The sequence below is a fragment of the Crinia signifera genome, chromosome 5 (assembly GCF_055691185.1).
Source record: "Crinia signifera chromosome 5, ASM5569118v1, whole genome shotgun sequence".
In the NCBI taxonomy this organism is placed as follows: Eukaryota; Metazoa; Chordata; class Amphibia; order Anura; family Myobatrachidae; genus Crinia; species Crinia signifera.
Window position 1 is genome coordinate 283,134,720 of NC_139221.1, and position 27,840 is coordinate 283,162,559.

A 27,840-nucleotide genomic window follows, 5' to 3' on the forward strand; every position below is an offset into this window, starting at 1 on the left:
ACTACCCAGTTTGTTTTATCCCTATTTTCAATTGTAAAGTGCATCGGAACTTGCTGAGCTGTACAGGAAACTGTTAATTAATAAATCAGGAGGCATGCGCAGGCTTACAACATCGGCCAACTGCATGTGGCATCGTCACTGCGTCCACCTCTGGCCCTAAATCCAGACCTGGACACCATGTACCACAGTCACAGCGCACTTACCGTCTGTATCTGAGAAGCATCTGTGGCAAGCTTTGTGGTTAACGCCCCAGTGTTGTGTTTTTTGTTATCAAACCATGATATTTCCTATATAAAAGGAGTAAAAGGAGATAAGATGAGCAGAATACTCAGACAAGGAGCGGCTGGCTGGCATTGGCATATAGGGGATATTAATTACCTGGCGAAGCATGGCCTTGAATGCCATCTGCCTCAAACGCATGGTGAGGACTTCACCCGATCTCCCAAACATGAAGCCCTGTAATGAATGGGATTATATAATGTTACACCAGTGTTTGCCTTGAGCTGTTCTCAAGGGGATGCAGTTTAAATCCCGGCGTTCGGGATCCCGGCGTTCAGAATCCCGACGCTGGAATCCCGACCACCGAAATCCCGACACTTTCTCCCTCCGTGGGTGTCCACGACACCCCTAGAGGGAGAATAAATTAGCGTGCCGAGCGTAGCGAGGCACCGGGCCCGCTGCGTGGCAAGCGCAGCGAGCCCGCAAGGGGGGGCGATCCACGTCCCCCCCTTGTCGGGATGTCGGCGGTCGGGATTCCGGCGTCGGGATTTTGAACGCCGGGATCCCGACCACCGGGATTTCATACTGAATCCGTTCTCAAGTGTGCCTCCAGATCTAGAGATGCCCAAACTAGTTTATAGCCACCACCAGTTCAAGTGTTATTTACTGGTCTCTTCTTTTCATTTAAAGGGCCAATGTATTTTATTTGTGTTATCTGTGGAGACCAGTGTGATTGTTTTTTATATGGGGGCTATTACAGTAGGTTTGGTTTTCTCTTGTGGGGGCCAATGTGTTTTGCCCTGTGGGGATCTCGTGGTGTGCCTTGGCAATTTTAAAATCTTATTTAGTGTGACATAAGGTAAAAAGGTTGAAAATCACTGTGTTACACAGATACACACTGCAATCAGATGATCATACTGTATATAAGTCTTTAGAACATAAAAAAGGATCACTAATTACAGCTCATTAAGGGCCAGATGTATCAAGCTTCAAAAAGTAATAAAAGTGGAGAGTGATAAACAACCAGCCAATCAGCTCCTACCTGTCACTTTTCAAACCCAGCTTGTAACATGGCAGTTACAGTAGGAGCTGATTGGCTGGTTGTTTATCACTCTCCACTTTATTACTTTTTGAAGCTTGATACATCTGGTCCTGAGTGTTTGTAGGTATTAATGCATTACAGAGATTGGAGACTATGGGGGTCCGATTTAGTCTTACTCGCAGAAGTGCAGAAATCGCTATTCGATTATTTCCGCACCTCTGTGCATGCGGTGTATTGAAAACAATCAATCAATCAATGAGCGCTCTGGCAATTGAAAACATCTGCAAATCTTCTCGCCGCATTAGCGCCATCGGCCACAGGAGTGAATTCAGACCTAAACGTACAAGTCTGAATCGCCCCAAAATACACATACAATTATTCATAGTACATGCATTGTTTTATGTAACATAGTTAACGTACCTGAGTAAAGTATGTAAAGAAAGCAGCCACACCAATAAGAGCAAGTGAAATGGAATAAATATTTATTTCATTTTGAATTAGCTCTGGATCATTAGTCCCAAAAATCTAAAAAAGATAAATAATAATAATATTATAAATATTAATAATAATAAAATAATATACAATATTTCAAAAAACGTATATGATCGTACATTAGTAATTGTGTTGCTGCTATCCACAGTCTTTTTCATGTCCTGATAGCAAAACAGTGCTAGGGCTCGCTGGCATGTTTAGGCCCACAACACCAGGAAGGACTCTCATTGCCCACCCCTGCTCTGTGACCTCTAATCTCTGCTTATGACCTTGCCAATACCCTCCCATGGCGCTAGCAGTGTTAATGTAACGATGCATAAAGTGCCATCAGCACGTGTCCGAATCTCCTGCTGTACATAGAAGCCATCAGTGACCTGAGGGCAGACAGGTGGGCCCATAGGAATGCTGAGTACTGTCACGGGAGGGTGTGGAAGAAGTAATAAAGATTTGAATGGGGGGGGGGTATGAGGGAACAGGCGCTGGGAGATATGATGGAAGATGCATTGTATGGGGGCGCACATAATGGAAGAGATGCTGGATGAGGGGGACACATGAATGAACATACAATGTATGGGGGATGTGATGGAAGAGACAATAGATGAGGTGGGGCACATGGGAGAAGATGTGCTGCATGGGGGGCACATGAAGAATGATACAGTACACCACATGGGGGCACATAAAGGGAAAACACTCGCCATGACACACATGAAGGAAGATGTACTGCATGGGTTGTACATGAAGGAAGATAAATTGTATGGGGGGGGGGGACATGAGGGATGACACAATTCATGAGAGATACATATGGATAAGCAATGTTATGGAGGAGAGGTCTGTAAGGGTTAAAAAGAGATGAAGTAGAGCTGTACGATGTGTAAACTGTGCGAGGATAACTGTGTATACATAACACTACTGTGGCATTAAGAGTATAAGAGGCACTAGTACTATGAGCATTGTGTGTGCAGATGGAACTTATACCGTGGGCATTATGTAAGGTGCACTACTACTGTGGGGTTATGTGTATAAGTGACACTACTACTGCGGGGTTTTGTGCATAAGCAGCTTTACTAGCGTGGCATTATGTGTATAAGCAGCACCACTGCTGTGGACATGTGAAAGGACTACTACTATGTGTAAGGTGCACTACTACTACTACTGATGGGCATTATGTGTGCAAGGTGCACTACTTCTGTGGGCATTATAAGTGTAAGTGACACTTCTACTGTGGGCATTATATGTACAAGTGGTACTTCTACTTTGAGCATTATATGTATAAGTGACACTTTTGAGGCAATGGGGGAAATTTACTAAGATGTGTATTCTACTTCACATGTGATGTTGCTATGGGCAACCATACAGATCCTGTCTACTATCTTCTAGAGGGTGCTAAATAAATAAGTAGATTCTGATTGGTTGCCCATAGCAACATCACATGTGAAGTAGAATACACATCTTAGTATATTTCCCCCAATGTGTATAGAAGCGGCACTACTATATGTGTTAAAGGGTTACTACTACTACTGTGGTGTTATATGTATAAGTGACTGTTATTAATGAGCATTAGGTGTATGGGGCCCTTCTACTACTACTGCTGCTGCTGCTGCTGCTGCTACTACTACTACTACTGTGGCCTTTATGCAGCACTACAGTACTACTACTATGGTCTTATGTGTAAGTGGCACTGCTACTGTGAGCATATGTGTTTAAGGGACACTACTGAGGGTATTCTGTGTAAAGGCCACTACTATTGTGGGAATTGTATATAAGGGGCGCTATTAATATTATTAATTATATATGGCGCCCAGGGCCGGCGCCACCACTAGGCAGCTCTAGGCATTTGCCTAGGGCGCCGGCACCTGGAGGGCGGCAGTTCGCCCCTCACCCCCAGCACTGTGGTACCTGTGTAGAAAAAACTTCCGTCCCCGGCGTCCCTGCTGAGTGCTGGTGCGTGCAGGGGTGTCCGTGCCGCCGGGGGAGCCTGCGGCGCTGTTATTGTGTATAAGCTTGTCGCGGCCGGCGGGGTCCCTACAGTGAATAGAAAATAACTAGCGCTATGCCCCCGGCATCGCCTGGGGCGCTCCGGTGCCTTGCACCGGCCCTGATGGCGCCACAAGGGTTCCGCAGCACCTGGCAATACATAGATGAGCAAAAGAACAAAACAAGAATATTGGGATTTACAGTACAAATGCAAATTAGGACAGTTACAGCAGCTGACACTGATGCAGTTATAACAGTGGCAGAGATATATTCTTAGAAAAGCACATGAGGACAGAGGGCCCTGCTCGTTAGAGCTTACATTCTAAAGGGAAAGGGCAGACAAACTGGGGTGACACAGCAGGGATAGAAGAAGAGAGCATAAACAGAGGGTTAGGATGAGAAATGGTTAGATTTAATGAAGAAGTGGGTCTTGAGAGCCCATTTAAAGTTTTGTAGGGAGGTGGCTAGTCTGATAGGGAGATATGGGAGGAAGTAACCAGTTTGCAGGAGAGGCGACGTGCATTTGTGGAGCAGGTAGGGCAGGTGGGAGTGTAAAGCGAGACAATGTCAGATATGTAAGTGGGAGAGGAATGGGTGATGGCTTTGTAAGTGAGTGTAAGAAGCTTGAATTGTATTATGAAGGGAAAGGGGAGCCAGTGCAGGGCTTGTAAGAGAGGGGAGGTGGACATAGTATGTTTGGAGAGGAAGATGAGCCGGGCAGCAGCATTGAGGATAGATTGGAGTGGAGAAAGGTGTTTTACAGGGAGGTCAGAAAGTAGTAGATTACAGTAGTCCAATCTAGATACGACTAGCGAGTGGATGAGGGTCTTTGTAGCATCCTGGGTGAGATAGGGTCTGATCCTGGAAATATTTTTGAGGTGGAAATGACAGGACTGTGAGATGCTGTGTGTCAGCGGCGTAACTTTATGTAATTTCCCCGGAGGCAAGATAGATTTGCGAGCCCCCCCCCAAAAAAAAAAAACAACAATGGGGCTACCTGAGGCTTGTAGAAAAGAAGGCTGCAGCGGCTGAGCAGCATGTTCCTCTACCTCCCTGCAGCCTGCGCGGCGTGCGCGCTGTCCTGTCACTGAGCCGCAGGCTGCAGGACCAAGTTCAATTAGACAGTGCCGGAAGTTCAGCGCTGCTCTATGGCGCTGGCAGCTGCCTGTCACTGTCTGTGTGAAGTCAGCTGCGATGCGGATCCTGAAATAAACACCCGATCTGCAGCGGGTAAGTAAGTGGAGGTGGGGCGTGAGTTCTCAGGGGGACCCAGGGATACTTGCCCGCCAGCCAGCCGACTCTGGATGAGACACTGGAAAGTGCCCCCGCCAGGGCTTTGCGCCCGGCGGCTGGAGCCTCCATTGCCTCCCAGAGTTCCGCCACTGCTGTGTGTAGTAACATGAGTAAGAGTCACTACTATGTGGTGTAATATGCATTGGGGTCACTACCTCTATAGGACCCTATAAAGCACTGGTTACATATTAGAATGAAGTGAGTAACACTGCGTCTAGGGTTTATTATACTTACCGATATAATCTTGGCAAATAATATACTGAAACCTGGATGGACTGCTCCGTTGATCATAGCTGCAAGAGTTCCAAACATGATATATGGCCACTCCGATTTATTTAGCTTCAGCAGCGTAAAAAATGAAATTTTTGGAAGTTTTTCCTATATAAAATATAAAAACATTGCATTAGTGTTTAGACTTCTATATACTGTGTGTGTATATATATTATATATATATGTGTGTGTGTGTGTGTGTGTGTGTGTGTGTGTGTGTGTGTGTGTGTGTGTATATGTGATCTGATACACTTACATGCTTGCAATATGGAACGCCATGCCTAACATCCCATTAACACACATTACAAAATAATCCCTGTCTTTTCCACATTGCCCCTGCCATTCCCCATTACAGCCTTTATGAATTCACACAACACAGCACATGATATATCACACACATTATACAATTAGGTGCATAACTTGGACTAGAGCACAGGTTCATGGGCTCTTTCCTTAGAACCTCCAAATAATTCATGTTTTTAACGTCTCTCCGGAGAATCAAAATTTAAATAATTAGGCCCACCAGTGAATTTTTATAAATGTGTCAGTGAGTAATGTTATGTATACCCCTGTGCATCTGCTGGGCGACCCGGTAAATGTAAAATGTATGGGATCCTGAGGAACGAGTTTGAAAACCACTGTACTAAACCTTACCAACCAATAGTTTTCCAGTTACTGTAATGTTTAGTTATGTGTACCCTGTATTGTTCTGATATGTTCCCAACTTTATGTACGGTGCTGTAAACCACTTGTGGTTCCTTATACATAAAATGTAATAATAATAACAATCAGAATCTGGGAGATTGGATTACTCTCCCCGGAGTCTCCCAGACATTCCAATAGGAAGCAAGTATGACTGCTGCATTAAAAACTACAGATTATACAATAGGAACAATAACTTGTATGTGCTCTTATGGTGTGTACACACAGTGAAATTCCCTTGCTATTCAATTTAAGATTTGATTGCTATGCAATCTTGCTATCGCTGTACTATTTACATACAATTCAGCATTAGATTTGCACTATATATAGCCATCGCTGCTCTGTCTATCTGGGTTTCAATTTGTGCGGTCACAGGAGCGCGCATCGGAATCGCATGGTAAAAAACCTGTACGATCTGCATGCAATTTTGACTATATTGTCAAAATCTAATGTCAAATCTAAAGGGGCATACAAACGTAGAGATCTGTGCTAAGCAATTTTTCTAAGCAATTTTGCTGGTGTCAAGATCTCCCATGGGGAGAACATACACACGCAGAGATTTGTGCTAAGCAATTTTGCTATGCAATTTTGCTTAAGCAAAAAAAGGCCAGGTAGTGGTTCAGAATGAGAGATTGTGATCAGTATCTCTCATTCTGTACACATAGAGAGATTTGCAGTCATTTGCTAAGCAATTTGACTAGATTTTGACTGCATACACTGACTTAGTTAGCAAGAGATATTTAATATCTCGGAGCATACACACGGAGAGATCTGTGCTTACTTTCTAAGCAATCTAGTCAGATTGCTTAGAAAATAGCACAAATTTGCTCTGTGTGTACACCCCTTAAAGGGGTGTACACACGGCAAATCCTGCCGTGAGATGCGAGTCCCAATGCGATCTGATCGCATCGGGACTCGCATCTCACGGCATGCTAGAGGGGCACAATTTACACTATATAGTGCAGATCTGCACTATATAGTCTTGCCTGACCTCTCTATCTGCCTGCCGATTTGCGCTCACACGGGAGCGCGCATCGGCAGCGCATTGGGCTCGTAAGCCATAAAAAAGCATGCGATTTGCATGCGAAATAGCTTCCGATGTTCATCATATCGGGAACATCGGAAGCCAAATCTTACCATATGTACACACTGTCACCGTGTGTACACAGCATTAGATATATAAATAAATAACTATTTATAAATATTCACATTTGTAATGAGGTCTCCTGTGGATGAAGATACTGAAAACAATTATAGCTATGGGAAAAAGACTCAGTTTGTATTTACTAAGCCACAGATGGAGATAAAGTGGACAGAGATAAATACCAGCCAATCAGCTCCTAACTGCCATGTCCCCGGCTGTGTTTGGAAAATGACAGGAGTTGGTTTGCTGGTACGTTATCTTTCTCCACTTTCTGTGGTATCCAATTACCCACAAACAGCACTTGTACAGCCGAGGGCAATCCAATTAGCCCTGATTGGATTTCCCCCATATAATATTTAGTAAATAGACCCCTTAATCACCCATGAGCACCCGTGAGCATTGTCTGTTACCTTTTCGGCATCCTCTGATAAATTTTCTTCCTCTTCAGCTTCAGACATTGAAAACTTCCCATTGGATATATTGGAGTGTAATCGCTGTATCAGTGATGGTTTCTCTTGATTGGTTTCCTTTGTTTCGCTACCCTCTGCGGTTTGTATGGACTGGAAGAGTATTAATGACAAGAGTTAATGATTGCCCATGGTTATCATTAGATGCCATACAGTCACTTGACAAATGGACTTTTTAGAATGTCATTCAGCAGAGGAGTAAAAGGTTCTGTTGCACATTTCCTATATAACAATCAGAGATTTCCCTAATATTACCCGAGTTACCAGGGCTTACCGTCATCCTCATAGACATCTATGGAGACGGTAAAATCTAATGCCAACTGGGGACGGGGCAATCTTAGTAATAAGTTGGATCTTTAAATTGAGCATCTCCAATGCTGTAACTGTACCTGAGCTGTTGCCAGTGAATGATAGATTCCTTTCTTTTCCATTAATTCAGAATGTGTTCCTTGTTCAGCCACCGCACCGTCCTCTAGCACAACAATAAGATCCGCTGTCCAAATTGTACTCAGGCGATGAGCAATGACAATAGTGGTGCGTCCTTTACTGGCCTAATAAAGAATATTATTACATTTATGAAGTCTGATGATGCTTAAAACCACATTAGAAGTTCTCTTATAATGTACAGAGGGAATCGTCACATCTGCAATCTCTGTCACATGACAGACACAGCGCTTGTAACTTTTACCTTATCTAGAGCAGCTTGTACAACAGATTCACTCTCAGTATCCAGAGCGGAGGTGGCTTCATCCAGGAGAAGTATTTTAGGATTGCGTACTAAGGCTCGGGCTATCGCTATCCTTTGCTTTTGGCCACCGCTCAGCTGTGCCCCTCGTTCCCCAACTAGAGTCTCAAATTTCTAAAGAAGTATAAGACAACAAAAAGGTAAACAGGGCAAGACTACACACTGTATATTTATTATATGGAGTCTTAGGAAGAATCAGGAAATTATATAGTTTATACTATACTTTATTAAGCGATTGATGCTGTTTGTAACTATGCCAATAACACTGCTCTACATTGTCATTTTTCTAATGGCAGCAATGGAAATTGAGACTGTGTATTGACCAAGGATAAATAGTCTCTGGGCAAATCCAACATGATCTGAGGGCGTTTCATATCAAATGCAGCCAATTGTGTCCCTGAATGAGATCCTTGGCCTCATACCCTCTTGTGGTAGACATTGAACCCAAATCTAATGCAAAATGGCAGCAGATTAAATCAGCTGTACCTTTTAATAATAAAATACCAGTGTCAAAATACTGCTATAAAGAATGTAACTGCCAATTCAAAGGTCAGGTTTGACAAATAACAGGTAGGAGCTGATTGGCTGGTTGTTTATCACTCTCCATTTTATCACTTTTGAAGCTGGATACATCTGGCCCAAAGTGTTCTCTGATACACATACAAGTACAGCCTGCTTTATGAGGTGCGTTACCAGTTACCCATCATAAACTATAAAGGCTCCTCTCCTGTCAGACTACAGATACTTACATCAGGCAGTGTCATAATGAAATCATAGGCATTGGCTTCCTTAGCTGCAGTTTCAATTTCTTCATCGGTCACATCTAGTCGGCCATATTGGATGTTCTTCTTAATGGTTGTTGCAAACAGAACCGGCTCCTGACTAACCACACCAATGAATTCTCTGAAATGTTTGACATTCAGAGATTGTATATCATGACCATCAACCATTATCTGAAAAACAGGTTCATAAAGAAGATCAGTGACCCATAAATATTAATAGATATTAAGATGAGTTTTTGTAATCAATGTTGAAATAAAATGAATGGATAAAACATTTACCGCGCCCCCTTGTGGATCATACAGTCTCTGCAGGAGCTGCACTGTGGTGCTTTTACCACATCCGCTTTGTCCAACCAGGGCCACTGTCTGACCCGATTTAACCTCCAGGTTAAGTCCTTTTAAAACCTTTAGTCAAGTGGAATATAAAAGGAAATATATCAGCAAATAATAAATTATACATCCAACTGTAAAAACAATTATATTGTTAAAACATGATTTAAAGCTGTTCTCCACCTTAGCATATATTTTACTAATGTGCCCCCATTCCTAAATGGAGCCATGGATATGGTCTATCCAAAACTCCACCACCTTCCCCTAATTTTACACATAAGTAGCCATAGATAATGCGAAGTTTGCACTTTCTGAGAACTAATGGTCTTCAGAATGCATCCTATACTTTTAGTTGGGGCATATCCGACAGATCACTGCATGGTTCTGTCAAACTCATCAGGCTGGACCTGGTCTATTTATTTTTAAATTTTTGGGCATGTTTAGGGTGCGATTCCAAAAATTGCATCCTAATACATTTGCAATTTTGATTGATGAGAAAACATCTGGATGCGACTTTGAATGTGCAATTTTTTTCGACAGGTCAAAATGTGCGATTTTTACAGCAATATTGTACATTACAACATGTGCGATTTTTGGAAAAACGTGCAACACGGGTCTTTTTTGCCTCTCAGTAAATCTAAAACTTACTTCAGTGACTATAAATGAGACTTTAGTGTTCTTCTATTTGTCAATGTGCCCCGAGTCCTAGCCTTTCGCTACTGTTGGTTTACATAGTTACATAGGAGTGAAGGTCGAATAAAGAGACTTCCCTGTTACGTGGGCATGCATTTACAGCCACCCCTCTGAGACTTCCCTGTTACGTGGGCATGCATTTACAGTAAAGATACCTTGATAGGTTTTGTCACATATTTGATTTATGTAAGCAGATGTAAGTCTACATCTTTTGGAGAGCACGTGGTGAACCCATAAGCTAAAAAGAACACCTGGCTAGAAGAGAGGAATTTTTAGACATCCCCTTTTTGGACACTTGTTCCCAAATTGAATATTTGGCCTGGTTGAATGTGGGACTAATTTTTCTTTTATTCTGTATTTTTGCTTTTTATGTCAACTGGATTTTGGAGTTTCGTGGACATTCCACACCATCGGATGGTATGATGTATAACACTTGAATTCATCCCAATATCAGGGCGCTTCACTATCATTGTATTTTTTTGTGTCTATATTGTGTAACCTGGTGGGTAATATCAGGTTTTAGTGTTAAGCCGACCTAGTTCTGCGCCACAACGGTATAATCCTTTTTTACATCGAATAAAGAGGTGCCTCCATCGAGTTCAACCTTGGTTAGTGTGTATAATCCATTTGCAACATTCCTTATTATGTGTTGTGTATTCTGATTTATTTAAATACAGATTATGATTGCTTTCTGTACCCCTTTATGTTTTTACCCAATCGATGTTTATCCAACCTTATTTTAAACTTATTTATTGTGCCTGCTAACACCACCTCTCCAGGAAGAGAGTTCGAAAATTTGGCTGCCTTGACAGCAAACATTTTTCCTTCAGAGAACAAAATCTTCTTTCCTCTAGTCTAAATGCATGCCCACGTGCATTAGAGTCCTTCCTCAAAGCAAAAAGGTTGCCTGACAGTTCCTTATATTGGCCCCTGATATACTTGTACATGTTTAGCATGTCTGTCTGCCCTTAAACGTCTCTTTTCTAGTGTAAATAATCACAATTTGTTCAACCTGTCTTCATAGCTTAAATTCTCCAACCCATTTATTAGCTTTGTTGCTCTTCTTTGGACTTTTTACAGTTCTAGGATGTCCTTTTTATAGTGCGGGGCCCATAATTGTACTCTGTATTCTAGATGTGGTCTAACCAATGCTTTGTAGCATGGCATAATTACATTTGAGTCCCTAGTCTCCATACCCCTTCTTATACAGGCTAGTGTCCCGTTGGCCTTATTTGTTGCTATATGACACTGAGCGCTACATCCATTTGTTATCAATTTGGACTCCTAGATCCTTTTCCAGTTCTGAAATACCCAAAGCAACCCCGCTTAGGATACAACTAGCACACTGTTTATGTTTCCCAAGATGCATAACCTTACATTTATCCACATCGAACCTCATTTTCCAGTTTTTTAATTTATTAAGATTGCTCTGAAGCGAGTTTTGTGTCATCAGCAAAGATGGAAAGTTTGCTGAGTATACCCACACAAATATCATTAATATTTAAATAAAAGGGGCCCTAGCACCGACCCCTGTGGCACTCCACTTAGAAATTTTATCATACTTGATATGGCACCATTTCCAAAACTCTCAGTTCTGTATTCCGCAACCAGTTTTCTACCCATCTCAAAATCTTTAACCCTAGTCCCAATTCCTCCATTTTATTTATCAAGCTATTTTTCACAAACCCATGTTGGTTAATACGAATTATGCGACGGACCTCTAAATGTTTTTGGATACCTTCCCTTAAAATTAAATATTTTACCCAATATTGAGGTAAGATAACAGGTCTATAATTTGCTGGGTCTTCCCTTTTTCCTTTTTGGAACATTGGTACTACCTCTGCTATTCTCCAGTCCTTAAGCATCTTACCAGATGAAAATGAGCTCTCAAAAATGTAATACAGATGTGACCTTCCTGCTGGGGCTCCTGTGCAAATTGCCCAAAAGTAAAGCCCCATACACACTAGACTATACACTTAATGATAGATACTGTCAGCCAGTGGCGCAAGTTCATCACAGTTGCCTGGAGGCAAGATAAATATTGGTGCCCCCCCCCCCCCCCACACACACACACATACCACCTTATTTATATTATGTTTAAAATGAAGAGAGTGTGACACCTATGGTCCTGCTAGGAGGGGGAGTGAGCCACAGAACCGTTATCAATGGATTTAAATTAAGTGATTCAAACTTGCGGGGTAAGGGAAAGGTGCCCCCTTGGGAGCAGGAGCCCGGCGGCAGATGACTCCATTGCCTCCCAGAGTTCTGCCTCTGCTGTCAGCTAGGTACCCTTGAAGGTTCCTGGTGGATCGGGCAACGATATTGACCGTACATATCTGCAAACAATATAGTCAGTGATCGCTGCTGCATGCCTTGGGTCAAAGCTGAGCTTGCAGCACTGACAAAAGGTGGAAGGCGTTACGATACTGAGCATACACACTCAGAGATTGCTTAAAGGGTATCGCTCAGAAGGGCGAAAATGAGCGATATCATTTAAAGAGCCAACTATTATTTATGGGCTTAAGAGATCAGCTTTAACAACGCAAATGTGTTAGTAAATATGCCACTTAGTGCTGTACGTCAACGCTTCTCTCAGACGTGGGATAATTCATATTATCGGTAAGAGAATTTTACACTACATAACTTTAAACAGTTCAGTTGTACAATAATATAAATAATACAAAGAGTTAAATCATCACATGCTGTCTCTTACCTGAACCTTTGGTCTGGATGGATAACAAAAATTCACGTTTTGAAATTCAATATTTCCCTTTAAATGATCCGGCTTGTACCCCTCTGTTGAAAAGCTGTTTATTGTGGACGTCTACAGTTATAATGAAAATATATAAATATTAGTAAAATGGTTTAGCAAAAACCTAATCAACCTAATGGCTGTCAGCCTAATATTGGTCACCATAATAATCCACACCTGGTGAAATGATGGCTTCATGCACCATGATTATAATTGTTGTGCTATCTGTTTTAAAGCACAACCAAGTGCCGGTAATAATCAAAATGCCTATTTTTAAATAAATAAAAACTCAGTACACTATGAGGAAATATAATAGGTTCAGGGGTTTCATAATCCCAATAATGTCAAAGGCAAAAACAACCTGGTCTTGCTCAAATTACTTTAAAATACCAGGCAGACTTATAGGGGGAAATTTACTACTTCACAGGTGATGTTGCTATGGGCAACCAATCAGAATCTACTTATTATTTATTTAGCATCCTCTAGAATATAGTAGACAGGATCTGATTGGCTGCCCATAGCAATATCACATGTGAAGTAGAATACACATCTTAGTCAATTTCCCCCATAGGCTGCTGCCTCAGGCGAAAAAAAAAACAATCCGTATTCAATCACAGGCATTTTTCTTGAGTAGGTTTTTGCTCATAACTTTTCACTTTTTTGGGGGGGGTTTCGCATGTGCAAAAACAGACCCAAAATTAGGCAAAACATGTACCCGTGTTGGATTTTATCACGGAGATTGAATAGGGCACATCTAACTCACCCTTTAAAAGATCACAAATTGCTGATTTTTCGTCTGCCAAAAAATTCTGTCACAAATTGAATTCTCCCCATGCCTTACCTGGTCAATGATTTTAAATATGTTGTAAGCAGCTCCTCTTGCCACGGAAAAGGCATCAAAGTGTGACGCTGCCTGGCCCATGCAGTAACTACACATGATTACACAGAAGAAGACCTGTAGGAACAGAAAGAAAGTAAATCTGAAGCACATATGTACAGTATATCTGTGCTGTATGTACAATGAATTTAGAAGCCCAGGTACTGTAGCAAGGGCTTTAAATTGTGGTGTTGGTCATGTAACAAAATATATACCGTATAGTATTTTATTTATTTTCTTATGTATTCAGAGCTGATATAAATCATTTTTTTTTTTTTTTTTTTTACCAAATAATTGAAATTGTTAAACTTACCACAAGAGTATCTCCAATGGTGTATCCTTCACCTGCCAAAACTAATGTTGTACCATACCAAAATCCAAGAGCATAGGTGATGTATATAAAAAAATACATAACGCCGACAGCTATCTGGGAAGTTATAGCCTTCCTTATCCCAAAATCTTTGGCCTCTCCCAAATTGTTTGTGTATCTGAAAATATACAAATATACATATAAGTTAGTCTAACCATCAACGGTTTGTCACCGATGGTCAATTGTTTCCGACCGATGTTTCTCTGCAATTAATGCCAAAGTTATTGCAATGTTGTTGTTTTTTTTGTGTGTGCACCGTGCTTATCCCAACCCTTTCCTGATTGCTGCCCCCCCACACACACTTACCTTGACCCACAGTATTAATGCCTATCCATACTTGTCTGTCTCTGGTTTCCTGCCATGGATGTAAAATACAATTAGCACAAACCTTTTAATTTCTTTCTCTTGTCCTCCGAATGCCACCACTGTCCGTATTGAGGAGAGGACTTCTTCAGCCACGGCTCCGGCTTTTGCATAAGATGAGAGCTCCTTGCTTGTCAGTGCTACCACCATCTATGGTATTACAATGAAATAGCGTTACATGACCAGAATTTGTGGATTCCTATAACAAGGAGCACAGCACATGGAGATTTCTATACATGCATCTACTCAAGTAGTTTATACTAGAAAAATTAATAAACCCTGGAGCGCTGTCTTTTAATAAGATATTTTTTTCGGACAGCGTTGAATGCCAGGTCACGACTTAGGGAAACCAAAAGAAAAGATAAATCTATGCATAGAAATAACATGCAGAATGCCTAATTTCTATGTTTTTTTTTTAAGAAGCAGCCAATTGGAAACAGACCTTTAGATAATAAAATGCACGCACCATAAAGGTTTCTTTGCACTGTATTGGTTTCCCTTGTGTGTGGTTACACATAGCCACATACCCCCTGGTGGCCACGCCCCCTTTATTTTACCGTGGCCTGGCCACCCTGTTAGTGCCCCCGGTTGTAGTACTTCTTCCCTACAGAAACATATTGGTGTGGAAAAGGGCCTGCTTTGTTTAATTATATTTCTAAAGAAGGGAAAAGGTATGATTGTGAAGAAAGATCATCAAAACTTACACATAGTATTGCCATCTTGCCAATTAATCCAAGATTTGTAGATGGAGCCAACTACAAGGCCATTGGATACAATTTAAATCTTAGATTGTTGCAAACCGCCAGCCCATCAGCAACGATTCAAGGCTTAGATAGGGGCCCTGCTAATATTTCTCCAGTGCAGACTGCCTGGTGGGCACAGGTGACCACCAGATAATTACCACTAGCGGCCACATAACAATGAGGTACCCCCATTCCTAGCGTTCAGATTGTCTGCAGAGAATGGGGCATTTAATGGTGATCCTGTTGATTCCTGTATGACAGACATGTCCAAACTATGGCCCTCCAGCTGTTGTGAAACTACACATCCCAGCATGCCTTGCCAAGGTTTTAGCATTCCCTAATAGCAAAACTGGGACAAGGCATGATGGAACTTGTAGTTTCACAACAGCTGGAGGGCCATAGTTTGGACATGCATGCTGTATTATCACTAAAGAATAATTTCTCAGGGGTTACGTAATCTGAAAATTGGGGTACCACTATGTCACACCCCTGAGTTATGGGCTTGAAAATGGGGGAAGATATACTGTAGCGCTTTTATTGTGTCTCTGCCCTACTTCATATCATGCACAATATCTTCTTCAGTGTGTTGTTTTGAAAGGATTGCTCTAAAGAATATCTGGTCTCTGTATTAACATCTTCTACCCCAACCAGTCCTGAGCTTAAGCAACAGTACTATAAGGTACAGTAAGGTTCCTTCATCATTTGAACCTCTGCCGTGCTCATAGTGAGTCCATTCCTCTATAGCAGCAAAGGTGTTAATATATTTGCAACCTCATTTATTAGGACAATTAAAACAAAATGAAAAAAAAATCCTATTTGGTCTTAGCAGGTTGTTTATAATCTACATGAGGAGCTACATATATTATCTAAATACCCCAAGCACTTAAGGTACAGGTCTGACTTGTCCGAGGAACAAGTCGGACCTGATTTCCGTTCTACTACACCTGTAGATCCCCGGGAGGGTTGCATGCGATTTGGCACTTGATGTGCCATTTTTAACATGCGATTAATCTCGTTTTTCGCATTTAGAGGACTCCCGGTGGAGCTGCAGGCAGGGAGGAGATTTGAAAACTGCCATTCAAAAGAATGGGGGACACTGATTGGCAGAGAGCACTAGACACTGTTTTTGTCACCCCTTGACAGGTTACTCCGGGGTGCAGCCCCCACCCACCACACCCCTGAGTAGATGTCAATGTGTGGTGCCCCAAGACTTCTCTGCAGTGCAGGGGTTAACGCCCGGGACGTTAGGGGTTAACCCTGCACCCAGAGCTTCGCGCCAAAAGTGTTTGATGGGCGGAGAGAATAGGAGGCGACAGGGGCTGGAGAGCGGGAGGAAGCTTTGACTGACCGGAAGGAGGGGAGAAGAGCAGCGCGCCGGGACAGCGTGGGTGAAGAGGGAGACCCGACGGCGGCGCCAGAAAAGGAATAGAAGCGGAGGAGAAGCCAGCCGGGACCCGCAAGCGGCAGAGTGACAGGAGACCAGCGTCGGCCGCGTCACAGAGCAAGCGACGCAGAGGAGGACGGCGATGAGCCCTGCCCTGCCACCGCTAGCGCACCGGGAGCCTGCAGGGGAGCCCAGCAGAAGGACTGCTGCCGCAGTCACCCAGCCCGCAGTGAAAGAGCCTGTGGAGCCGCTGAGTGGGGCAACGCTGCGCCTGCGGCGCCCCCACTAGTGTGCCCCGGTGAAGAGGACAAGACCCCTGCTGCCTGGAGAGCTGAGACGCCGGTCAAGACGGGCAGGAGCCTGCACCTGCATCCTGTCCTCAGGTACCCACTGCCAGCTAATTGACTAGCAGCCAGCTCCCTCCCCGTGCCTTTAACCCCACAGCTACCCAGCTAGCAGCCTAGCAGCCAGCCTCCCCTTCGTGCCTCTGCCCTCACTGCTAACCAGCCCCCAGGCTGTTGTGCCCACCCCAAGTGTCCCTAAGGAACTACAGTGGGACAGGGAAGGGACTGCATTAATAGGGCCAGGCCAGTATCCAGAGGCCCCTGTACCTAACCTCCCACAGTTGGCTGAAGAGCCCCATTCATCTGGATTCCCTTTTGGAGGATTAACAGTGTTAGTGACCACTTTTATTAGTGACGGGACGGCGCCACCCTGTGGCCGTGTTAAGAAACTACACCCTTAGCCATAAGGGTATACCTCTCCAGGACTGATAATAGACAGTGCCTGCTCGAACTCTACTGTGACCTTTAGGCGACAGCCTACCGCACTGACGTGACTCACTGGTTCTTTATTCTGAGTGTACCTGCAAGTAGACGCATGGTTACATTGTTTGCCAGTGTTATGTGATAAATGTTTGCCGTTAGATAAATGTACGGAGTAGTTTAGTGTGGAGAGTGAAACGTGTGGCGCACTTCTGAGTTAACAGTACGGGCACGGTGGGGCTACCCATTAGTCACAATAAAGCGGGGGTGCCTACCCCATAGTACACCGTCCGGTACTTGTAACGTAAGAAGCGTCCGAGGCCAGGCCTGGACTTGTGGGAGTGAACACGCCCCAAGCTGGTACTGCTGCCAATCCTGTCGACCAGGTTAGAGTTATTTAATTCTGTGTAAATTTGTTAAGAAGTACTGTATGGTACCCCTTTATGCCGGTGTAATTTCCAGCAATAGCACTTATTTGTACCATTGTTGCCGTGTACCATTGTACCCTCACGTTTGCACTATTGTTAGCCGGGCGGGTCAGTGGATAACGTTTACCTCACTCCTGCAATAAACCTGAGTTAATCCAGCAGCAAGTGTCCCTTTCATTGAAGTGTCACCTTCTGCCCTCCCGGAGAACGAGAAACCCGACGAACCTAGAGCGCCCCGAAGTCACAAGGTAAGAGGCGGAGCCTTCCCTTACCCCCAGTGCACCACATTTCTTTTGGCGTCACGAACAGGATCCGGGTGCATCAGGAGATCGGCAACTCGGTGAAAGATGGAGCCGCAACAGGGCGGAGACGCGGTGCCACAGGCAAACCCGCAAAACCAAGAACAACAGGACGTCCAAGACACAACACCGCCTGCGGCCATAACCCTGCCATACTATTTCGGGGCCCCGTGGCTCCCGACCTACAGTGGAGATGATGATCAGTTACCAAAAACCTAATTTGCAGACTTCAAGCACAACCTCGAATCCACGTTTCGGATGTAGCAGCCTAGCGAGCAGCAGAAAGTGGAAATTCTGATGGGACAGCTAATGGGGTCGGCACGCAGAGAAGTGGCCTCATGGCCGATGGGAGAGAGAAAAAGTGCGCCGGACATGCTGAAGAAAATCTTCACCACGTTTGAAACGACTACCATCCCTGAGCTGAAGATGAAATTGTATGCTCGCAAGCAGCGGCCAAATGAGTCCCTACGGGACTATGCCCTGAGTCTGCAGGAAACGCTGAAGGCCATTATGGCAGTAGACCCGGAGGAAGTGCGAAACGCTGACGAGGCCCTGACGATTCAATTCGTTGAAGGAGCGTCTCAAGAAAACGTTAGGGTTCAAATGCGATTGCTGAAGTCACAGATGCCGGGCAAGACCTTCCGGGACTTTAAGACGGCTGCCCTCGCCATTGTCGGTAACCCCAAAGGAAGGGGGGAAGAATACCCGGAACTGATTGACTTCAGAGAAGGGGTGAAACCAACAGGAGCCACAGCCAGTGGCACGGAGACACTCCAGAAACAAATGGAGGGGTTGGTCGTAGGGATGGCAGAGATGCAGAGGGAGATGCGCCAAATGGCGAGCTCGCCGGCACAGAACTACTCGGAGCCAAAATGGAGAGCCGAAAGACAAAGACCGGCCCGAAATAGGTGGGAACCGCCCCGAGAGTATGGACGGCAGCCTCCCGACCAGTTTGAGGGACGTCTGATGCACCACCAAAGCCAAGAGGCTGGGCGCACAGAGAGAGGTTGCGACCAGGACGAAGCTTTAAACCCCAACGCCCCGAGGTCAAGGGCCGAGCCTCGGGGAGGACAGGAAGCGTAGGTCCAGCTCCCGAAGATGGGCAGGCTTGTTACGGCAGACAATGCTATATAGGTGCAAGCGAGTTATCTGCCACCTCGGATCGTTACCCTCCAACCCGCATGAAGAACCTGGAAGAGTGGTCTGGTTTCACGCACAACGGGGATACGGTTTCATTAATTGTGCTGACGCAGCAAGGGATAGGTCCACTTCACAGCTATCGAGAAGAAAAATGCAACAAATTCCTATCGAAGTCTTGGGGCCGGAGAGCCGGTGGAATTCGACATCATCAAGGGAAGAAAGGGCCTTTGAAGGAGCTACAGGGTTCAGTGGCTGAGCCTGGAGGGAAGGTGTCATTACTAAACTAAACCAGTGTGACTCAAATGTGGTCAGATGAGACAAAAAAAAATGGAGCTACAGTATTTGGTCTCTTCTCAAGATGCTATGAGGTAAATTTACTAATGCTTCTAAAAATGAAAATAGGTGAAGATTGAGATTCTATCATTTCTCTATTGCATCCTTCAAAATGATACACAGATTCTGATTGGTTGCTATAGGTAATATCAACTACTGTATGTTCATTTCTAGAAGCTTTAGTATATTAACCCCTATATGTGGTGCAAAAATGTAACTGCCTATTGCTCAGCAAGCAGCAACCCCACAGTGAGTAACTTATTCTATGAAGAAATGTCACAGTCATTACCTTGGAGCATATGGCTGTTGAAATACCTACAAGCGGACTGGTGGACAAGATGACCAGAGCAAGTTTCCAACCTTTGTAGGTTCCAATCACTAGTCCTGCCACAGCCGTTGAAAAATTCTGTACAAGATGGCCGATTTTATCTCCTATTCCATCATTGATTTTATTGACATCTCTAGCAGGAATAAAGCACAATCAGTAGTAGTAATTGTAAGATAATATATAAATTAAGATTAAGGGGCCTATTTTTCTACATTATTTTTTATTAAAATAATATGAAAAGGGGTTTACACGCCCCTTTCACATTCATTGAAACTCATTAAAGGGATTTACAGAAAGCTGTGCTACATGTGACACCCCCCCCCCCCCCCCCCCCGATACAGTAGTACAGAGATGATGCAAAGCGGCAGCTCACTTTACTTCACCAGGGGTCAAAGCAGGAACTGATGATCGGCAGACCTACCAGATCAATGATCGTTGGACCCTAGGTCTGATATGTATGAAAATACAGAGTTTTGTGGTAATTGGATTTGGAGTGACAGAGCTTTCTCGCAAGCTCTGTCCCTCATAGCTGCCTACCCTCCTGCATTCTGCAGGAGACTCCCTGAAATAACAGCAATCTCCTTCTCTCCCTCATTAGTCTAACAATCTCCCTTCACTTCATCTAGCCCACATTACATGGTTACATTTTTTGGGGAAAATAGAATGAGAGATAGATACAGTAACATTGAAACTTCAGTACAATACCCAGCACTTACCAAGTATAGTAGCTCTTACTAACTGCTTTGGGGGGTCATCTATTTTTGGATAGAAGTCATTTTAAAAGATTCCTCTCAGTTGTAGCAGTACACACCTACGATTCTAGGGGCCACGTTCACAATCTCTTTTCACAATCTCTTAAAATATGGAACTAGCCAAGCCCTTTGGGAGGTACATGACACGCCCCCTCAATGCGGCGTGTTGCTAATTTCTATTACCAACTACAATCTCCCTGAAACTAGTTCTCAAATGTAGGCAAGTATGCTGTCCCTGCAGGTGATAATTGATACATTGTATTCAATTATCGCATTACAGATTGTGATAAAACTGCTCCTAAAAGTCTTATGCAGGAGACACTAGACCACACTGTAGGTCTCTTACTCTGTAAGACGAGTGTTGAGTTCTCCAGATTTGGTGACATCAAACCAGCTCATTTCTTTGGATAATACGGAATGGAAAAACAGTTTCCTCATTTTCCGTGTCTGTCTGGCAGCAGCTAGAACCCACAGAGAAACCTGGAAGTATCCACAGATGATAACAGCAGCTCCTATTCCCACATAGTACAAGGAAAACCTGGGGAGAGATGTGACAACCTCTTAATAATCCATAATAAACACATAGAGAAGTGGTGCAGAAATATAAAGAATAGATTACTTAGGCCATACACAGACATGTGTTAGCATTAAGAAACTTACTCAGTCATCTGCTCAGTCAGTGGTTTGAACCGTAGACAATCAGCTGTTTATAAATAGAAAAAGGGAAAATTTACTGTTTTGTTTCAATGTAAATTATGTTACGTAACCAAATGCTTTATCGCACCTTGTGATTGTTTTCATGATTGTTTGTACAAGTTCTGTGTATTTTTACACTGTGCTAAGCTGGTGCCAGGGCAGCCATTAGAGTGGGACTACTAGGACAATAGTCCCAGCCCAAACAGAAAGGAGGCCCAGGACTGGCATCTATCAAGTATAATTTGTCGACAAAATTCACATTTCCCTTGAACAATGTACAGTAGAAGTATAGTGCTGCCAGTGCTGCGGACACCAGAGGTCTAACCAGGCAGCTGGGGGTTTGGGAAAGGCCTATTCTGCTTGTTCTAGGCCCCACAATTTCTGATGGCAGCCCTGGTTGGTGCGGTAGGCCATGATGTGCAGCATATGTTGACAAAAAGTTGGGAAGTGTGGCCTCATAGACTGAACCTCCATACTTGTCACCACAGAATCAGGGAGATGTAGGCTGCTCCTGGAGACTACTCTGGCTGCAGTGCCGCCTCCTACACTGTGACAGTAGCCAAATGCTGCACAATGCAGCACCTGGCTCCTCTCACTACGCAGGAGTCTGTACTTTGTTGTAATACACATCTCATGTAAGATTAACAGTGAAAAGATGCATATAGTTCCACTTGCAATTATAGAGTGCTGTGCATTTGGGATACAGATACCAGCATACTCATTCACCCGTTCACAGGCACTCTTTTTAGGTCTGTATAAACGCAATGTGTGTACTATTAGTCAGAGATAAGTCCTCAAATGGCCACCGTAGTGAGAAATATAATTTTATTGCTGGTGAGGTCAGCCATATATCCAGCACAAATACTTACATGAATTTTGGAGGGATGAGTTATAACACACTATAGTGTCAGCCATTTCGCCAAACACAATGAGCATTATAGGGTGGGAGATACCATTCAACACTGCTCCAAGGAATCCAACAATCATATAAAATATATCCAGCCCATCTGCAAATCGAAACTATCAACAACAGAAGAGAAAATAAGAAACTCAATGTGAATGTAGAAGTGTCACTTTATACATAGAAATAGGTCTGATTCATGTTTGTACAGTAAGTAAAGCAAAAACAAGAATTTGTATCTCAAACCAACCATGGGCCTGATTCAGACCTGATCGCTGCTGTGTGACTTTTCAGAGGACTGCGATTAACTAGCCAGCTCCCAGACAGAGTGAAATCTCCACATGCAAGGTTGCAAAAGACTTGCGAATGGAGTGCCGATCACCAGCCATCTGCAAATCCATTCACTACTCACTCACCATCCAATGATATTACCAGTCTGTGTAAGTGTGCGTAACTCTGACCCTTCCTCAACTGTGAGACAGAATCACGCTGATTGAGGCAGGGCCGGATTAAAACAGGGGCAAAAGGGGTCAGTACCCCTGGGCCCACTTCTAGCTAGGGCCCCCCTGTGGTTGGCATGTATTTTTTTTTCTTTAAACATTTTTTTTTAGCTAAAGGTATTTTGCATGGGAGTGGGGTAGTGCTGCAGCTTCTCCTATCTGCCAATGTGACAATGATTAATGGTGCTGAACATGGGGTGCCAAGGCACACTGACTGCACAAGTGTGCAGTGCATTACTGGGAGTTGACTAAGTCCCATGACACTTTGCAAAAGAGGGCAGAGGCTGAGAGGTTTGTGCTGAGCTCTGATTGGTGGAGCTCATTACATGCTTCTCAGGCACATGGTAGACAGCAGCAGCAGCCTAGTAATGGGAGGGTTTTTAATCAGAGGCAGTACTGAGCATTAAGGTGCATAGGGACAAACGAAGACTTTCCATATGGTATGTATGTATGTATGTATGTATGCATGTATGTATGTATATATATATATATATATATTATATATTTTTTTCTCTATCTATCTTTATATATATATATATATATATCCCCTGCAGTTACCCATTGACTAAGTTTATACTGCCTTTACTCTGTGTTTTGACAGTGTAATATTCTCCCATGCAGTTTGCAACCAGTAATGACAAGTGCAAGGGGGCCCCCCTGTCTAAAGTGCCCCGTGCCCCCCGAAGGCTTAATCTGGCACTGGATCAAGGCCAGAGCTGACATCACAGACCCTCCCTGAAAATGCCTGGGCACGTCTGCGTTTTCCTGCCACTCCCAGAAAATGTCAGGTTACCACCCATAAACGGTGGCTTCCTGTCAGTCAAGTGGTAAGGGGATTGCAATAGGATTTTTGTCCCTGTTTGACCTCCTAAATGTGCGCCAAGATCCGTAAACATGCGCAGGCTTACACATTTCCACAACAGGATTAACCCTACATGTTTCTGTGCAAAAAAGTAAACACATTTATATTTTTTTCAGTGCTGGGTAAATAGTAATACTGGCTGCTTTGCATGTAGCCCACACATGTTACACAGCAATTTAAATTTCTGTTTGATCCCACCCAAATATAAATATTCCTCCATGTGTTACATCTGCCCCACCTGCAGTGCAGATGTAACTACCATTGGGCCCACTGCTGCTCAGACAAGCAGTTTGTACCCCTGTCATCCTCTGTGAAGTATCTTAGATACACATCAGCAGGGGACCCTTATTTGGGTTGCATTTATCACTGAAACAATTTACAGATCAGCTTGTGTACAAAGGGTATGTTGGCAGTATCAGTATTGTACAGCCCTGCCCTGGCCAGTTCCTAGAAGGAACACTAATTCCTCCCTACACATGTTACAACCCTGCACTTCTGCACCATTCATTATATATTCCTTGTCGTAAGACTTGACTTGTGTTTGATACTGTTCTTTCTGAGCTGACCTTTTCTCTGCACTTCAGTTATTAACATGTTGGTGTTTAATATACAGGACTCTGATTACTTTATGAAATCCAATACAGTTGTCATGCTGCACCATAAAAGCGCCAATCTCATATACCAACTTACAATATGAATCGGACCAACAGTCTTCACTTTTTCTTTTTGTTGCTTTTTGTCATTTTCTTCCCTAGGAAAGCAATGAATGATTCAGTTACCAACCACATGAGTCAGAAAATATTTCCAGCAACTGAGCATAGAATGTGATATGAGATTGCATGCCATTGAAGTAAATCTGAATACATGACTACATATCATACTTGCCTACCATGTCTTTTTGTGGCACCCCAGAACTTGGAAGTGCCCCGTTCTGAACCCAGCCAGGGGTTTTGTTTGTCCTGCTCGTTTGTGCGACATTGGTGGGCAGCGGTGCCCTCATCCAACATGGCGGACGGCCATTTGAGAACGGGGTTGCCAGGCCACCAATCCGGGCTCAGAGAACGGAGCGGGAACGGAGAGGGGTGGAGACGGCTGGTGGCGGGAAGAGGGAAGCTACGCCCGGCTAGAGAGGAAGACGGTGTGGGACGGCGTGACGAGAGGGACCGGAGAACGTGACGGAGCGGGAGCCGGGAGAGCGCGCTGCCGCAGCTAAGAGGAAGAATCGCGAGGCGGCTGACACCCGGGCGCGGCGGAGTGACATCACCGCCGGGTAGCAGAGACGCCGGACGGCACGCCAGAGAAGAAGTCCCGGAGGCAGCCGGCCACGCCGCCGCAGAGACCGGAGAGCCGGCGGAGACACTGAGTGGGGCAACGCCGCGCCTGCAGCGCCCCCACTAGTGCCCCCGGTGAAGAGGACCAGCTACCGCAGAGACACCAGCGGTGAAGAGTGTCGAGTCCCTGCTCGTGACGGGCAGGAGCCTGCAACTGCACCAGGTCACCAGGTACCCACTACCACCAGCCACCCAGCCATCCTAACAGCCCCAGCGCAGTGCCCCAATACCACCAGCCACTCAGCCAGCTTAACAGCCCCAGCGCCACTACCCTCTTTGGCGCCAAATATCCGGCCAGGCAGGCAGCACTTGGCCTCCAGTAGTGATTGCTACCCTAAACAGTAACCCGGTTGGGAACAGCATAAGCAGGGAAACACTAGGGGCCATCAAGAAAGCAGGTCACTAACCCCCCTGCAATCTCGGCCTTTCACAGTAACACTTGCGCCCTACCAATTAGTGTCAATCCAGAACAGCCTGCCTTCCCCTTGCAGCCTAAAACCCCCGGACCAGGTGGTGTTTGTCAGTCCACTGCCGCACTGAGTCAGGGACTATCTTTGTGACAGTTGTACTTGTTGGCTCAGTGCCAGAATTCAGGGACGCTTCTGCCTTGGAGGACCAGTTACTTTTCTTTAGTGTCCCTCCCAAAATACGGTGCACCTAGGCCAGGCAGGTACCTTATCATTAGAGGTAAACTGCGCAGTTCAGGGACCCAGTGCCTGCTGATCTATGGACCTTTGATATTGTGTGTGCTAAATGTGCAGTGTTACAGTTTTATAGGAATTTATTTGCAAACCCTTTTTGATGTGTGACCCTTACTTTCTGCTGTGCGTAGATTATTAGCAGTACGGCTGAAGCAGAATATTGTGTGAGTTGTGGCCCACGGGTATTATAGCGGGCCCCATTGCGCACAATACTCCTGTTGTCGAACATTTCCTATTACTCCTGCAGTACTCGTCAACTCTAGTGCACCGATTGTGTACCTGTTATTGATTTCTGGTTTTATTGTCATTACACTGATAAATCTTTTGGTTATAGCGGTGATCTTTCACTTCATAGCAGTCTAAATAAAATACTCTGATCACCGCCCCAACGTGTGTTGACCTGTCTGTGGGGTTGTTTCGAGGTATTGTTCTTCCCCGGGATACCTTGTCCCTTCACCCTCCGAACTGCAGGCGAGTGAAACCGGCAAGACACAGCAGAGCAGTGCCAGAAGAGGAATCCGGAGTCTCAGGTACCGGCCACATACACCTACACGTGATTTGGTTACATCACATTTGGCGTCCGCGAACAGGATTCAAGGATGTCGGACTCGGACCAATCAGAGGCGCCCACATCAACCAGAAGGAGGAGACGACTCCCTGCATCACCTGGGGAAGGGAACCCAGCAGCGGCACCAATCACCATGCCGTACTACTTTGGCGCACCCTGGGTACCGACATACTCGGGAAACAACACCCCAGGAACGCACACGCTGAAGGAATTCAAAAACCGGATACTTTCCATGACGCAGCTGTACCGACTCGGCAACAAACAAGCGGTAGAAATATTGGTGGGGCAACTGAGAGGCCCAGCGCTACGGGAAGTAAGGACGTGGGAGGCCAACGAAAAAGAAACGGCAGAGCAAATCTTTGAAAAACTGCGGGAGATCTTTGAATCGAAGACGATAGCCGATTTGAAGAGCCGCCTGTATTCAAGAAAGCAGCGGCCGAACGAGCCTCTGCGGGAATACGCGCTAAGCTTGCAGGAAGCCATGAAGGCCATACAACTGAGAGAAAAGACACCGAAAGAACTAGCAGATGAAACATTGACCAACCTTTTCATCGAAGGAGCGAGGGAAGAGGCAGTCAAGTCACAATTACGTATGTGGAGGCGGCAACAACCTGACAGCTCCTTCGCCAAATTCAAAGAGACCGCCCTACAGATCCTGGGCATGAACCAGAGTGGCCGGGATGAAGATGAAGAGTCGGCAGAAGGAGAAGTCTACCAACAGGCCCCAAAAGGGCAAATCACGGACACTCTATACCCAAGTAGGCCCGTTACACAACAGGCACAAGCCCCCGCGGAACCAAGCCCGCTCGACGTGCTGACTCGCCAGATGTCCGAGCTAACTAATAATATGACGCGCATGTCACAGAAATTAGAAGACTTAGACAGAAACCAAGGCAGAAGTCGACAAGGGGAATGGCGGCAAGACCGTGGCCCAAGGAATCGCCCAAGATGGGAAGTCACACGCGAGTCCGGCCGAAGACCATCTGATCAATTCGACCAGCAAGGGCGACCGATCTGCCGGAGGTGCCGGCTGAGCGGACACGTCGAGAGAAATTGCCCAGAAACGGCTTTAAACGAGGGGACCCCGAGGCAAGGGACCGACCCTCGGGAGGAGATGCACTAACCGGTCCGACACCGCCAGCCTATCACCTTCCAAGGATATTGGGAAACCGATGTCCAAGTGGGAAAAGCCACCCTGGGCCAACAGGGGTTCCTGGTCACCACCAACTCCAACGAATACTTGCCGCCGATAATACTGGGCATGAATGTGCTAAGGAATTGCCCGGGCGAAGTAGTGGAAGCACTACAGTGGGAAATGAGAACAGCCCCCCCCAAGAGAAGAAGGCTTTGCAGCAAACAGTGCGACTGATCACGGGTCAGCAGAGGTTCGTCAACGAGCAAGGAGAAGTGGGGAAGGCCCGAATCGCAGACCGCCGCCCGATCCTCCTGCGCCCAAACTCAGAGCAAGTCGTCTGGTGCAAGGCCAGGACAGGCCCAGGAGGCAGGGACTACGAAGCCCTGATAGAACCCTGCGATACTGACGGCCGACAGCCCTTCGCAGTTGCCAGGACCCTGGCGAAGGTAGTCCAAGGGAG

At 45.0% G+C, this 27,840-nt stretch overlaps 1 protein-coding gene across 2 annotated transcripts in view; it reads right to left on the reverse strand.

The window, feature by feature from the left end:
- Window positions 1-27,840, reverse strand: part of LOC146081136 (ATP-binding cassette sub-family B member 5-like) — a 96,482-nt gene that overhangs the window by 17,269 nt on the left and 51,373 nt on the right. For both annotated transcript variants that reach the window (XM_083189127.1, XM_083189128.1), the window contains exons 3-20: window positions 24,336-24,396; window positions 22,252-22,402; window positions 21,347-21,389; window positions 21,033-21,224; window positions 19,896-20,067; window positions 14,541-14,665; window positions 14,096-14,270; window positions 13,747-13,860; window positions 12,867-12,977; window positions 9,410-9,535; window positions 9,098-9,301; window positions 8,292-8,462; window positions 7,993-8,154; window positions 7,547-7,696; window positions 5,255-5,398; window positions 1,682-1,786; window positions 379-456; window positions 204-287 (exon numbers count right to left, since the gene is read on the reverse strand). In XM_083189127.1, the coding sequence (XP_083045253.1) occupies window positions 204-287; window positions 379-456; window positions 1,682-1,786; window positions 5,255-5,398; window positions 7,547-7,696; window positions 7,993-8,154; window positions 8,292-8,462; window positions 9,098-9,301; window positions 9,410-9,535; window positions 12,867-12,977; window positions 13,747-13,860; window positions 14,096-14,270; window positions 14,541-14,665; window positions 19,896-20,067; window positions 21,033-21,224; window positions 21,347-21,389; window positions 22,252-22,402; window positions 24,336-24,396 (2,368 nt within the window). The remainder of the gene's footprint in view (window positions 1-203; window positions 288-378; window positions 457-1,681; window positions 1,787-5,254; window positions 5,399-7,546; window positions 7,697-7,992; window positions 8,155-8,291; window positions 8,463-9,097; window positions 9,302-9,409; window positions 9,536-12,866; window positions 12,978-13,746; window positions 13,861-14,095; window positions 14,271-14,540; window positions 14,666-19,895; window positions 20,068-21,032; window positions 21,225-21,346; window positions 21,390-22,251; window positions 22,403-24,335; window positions 24,397-27,840) is intronic.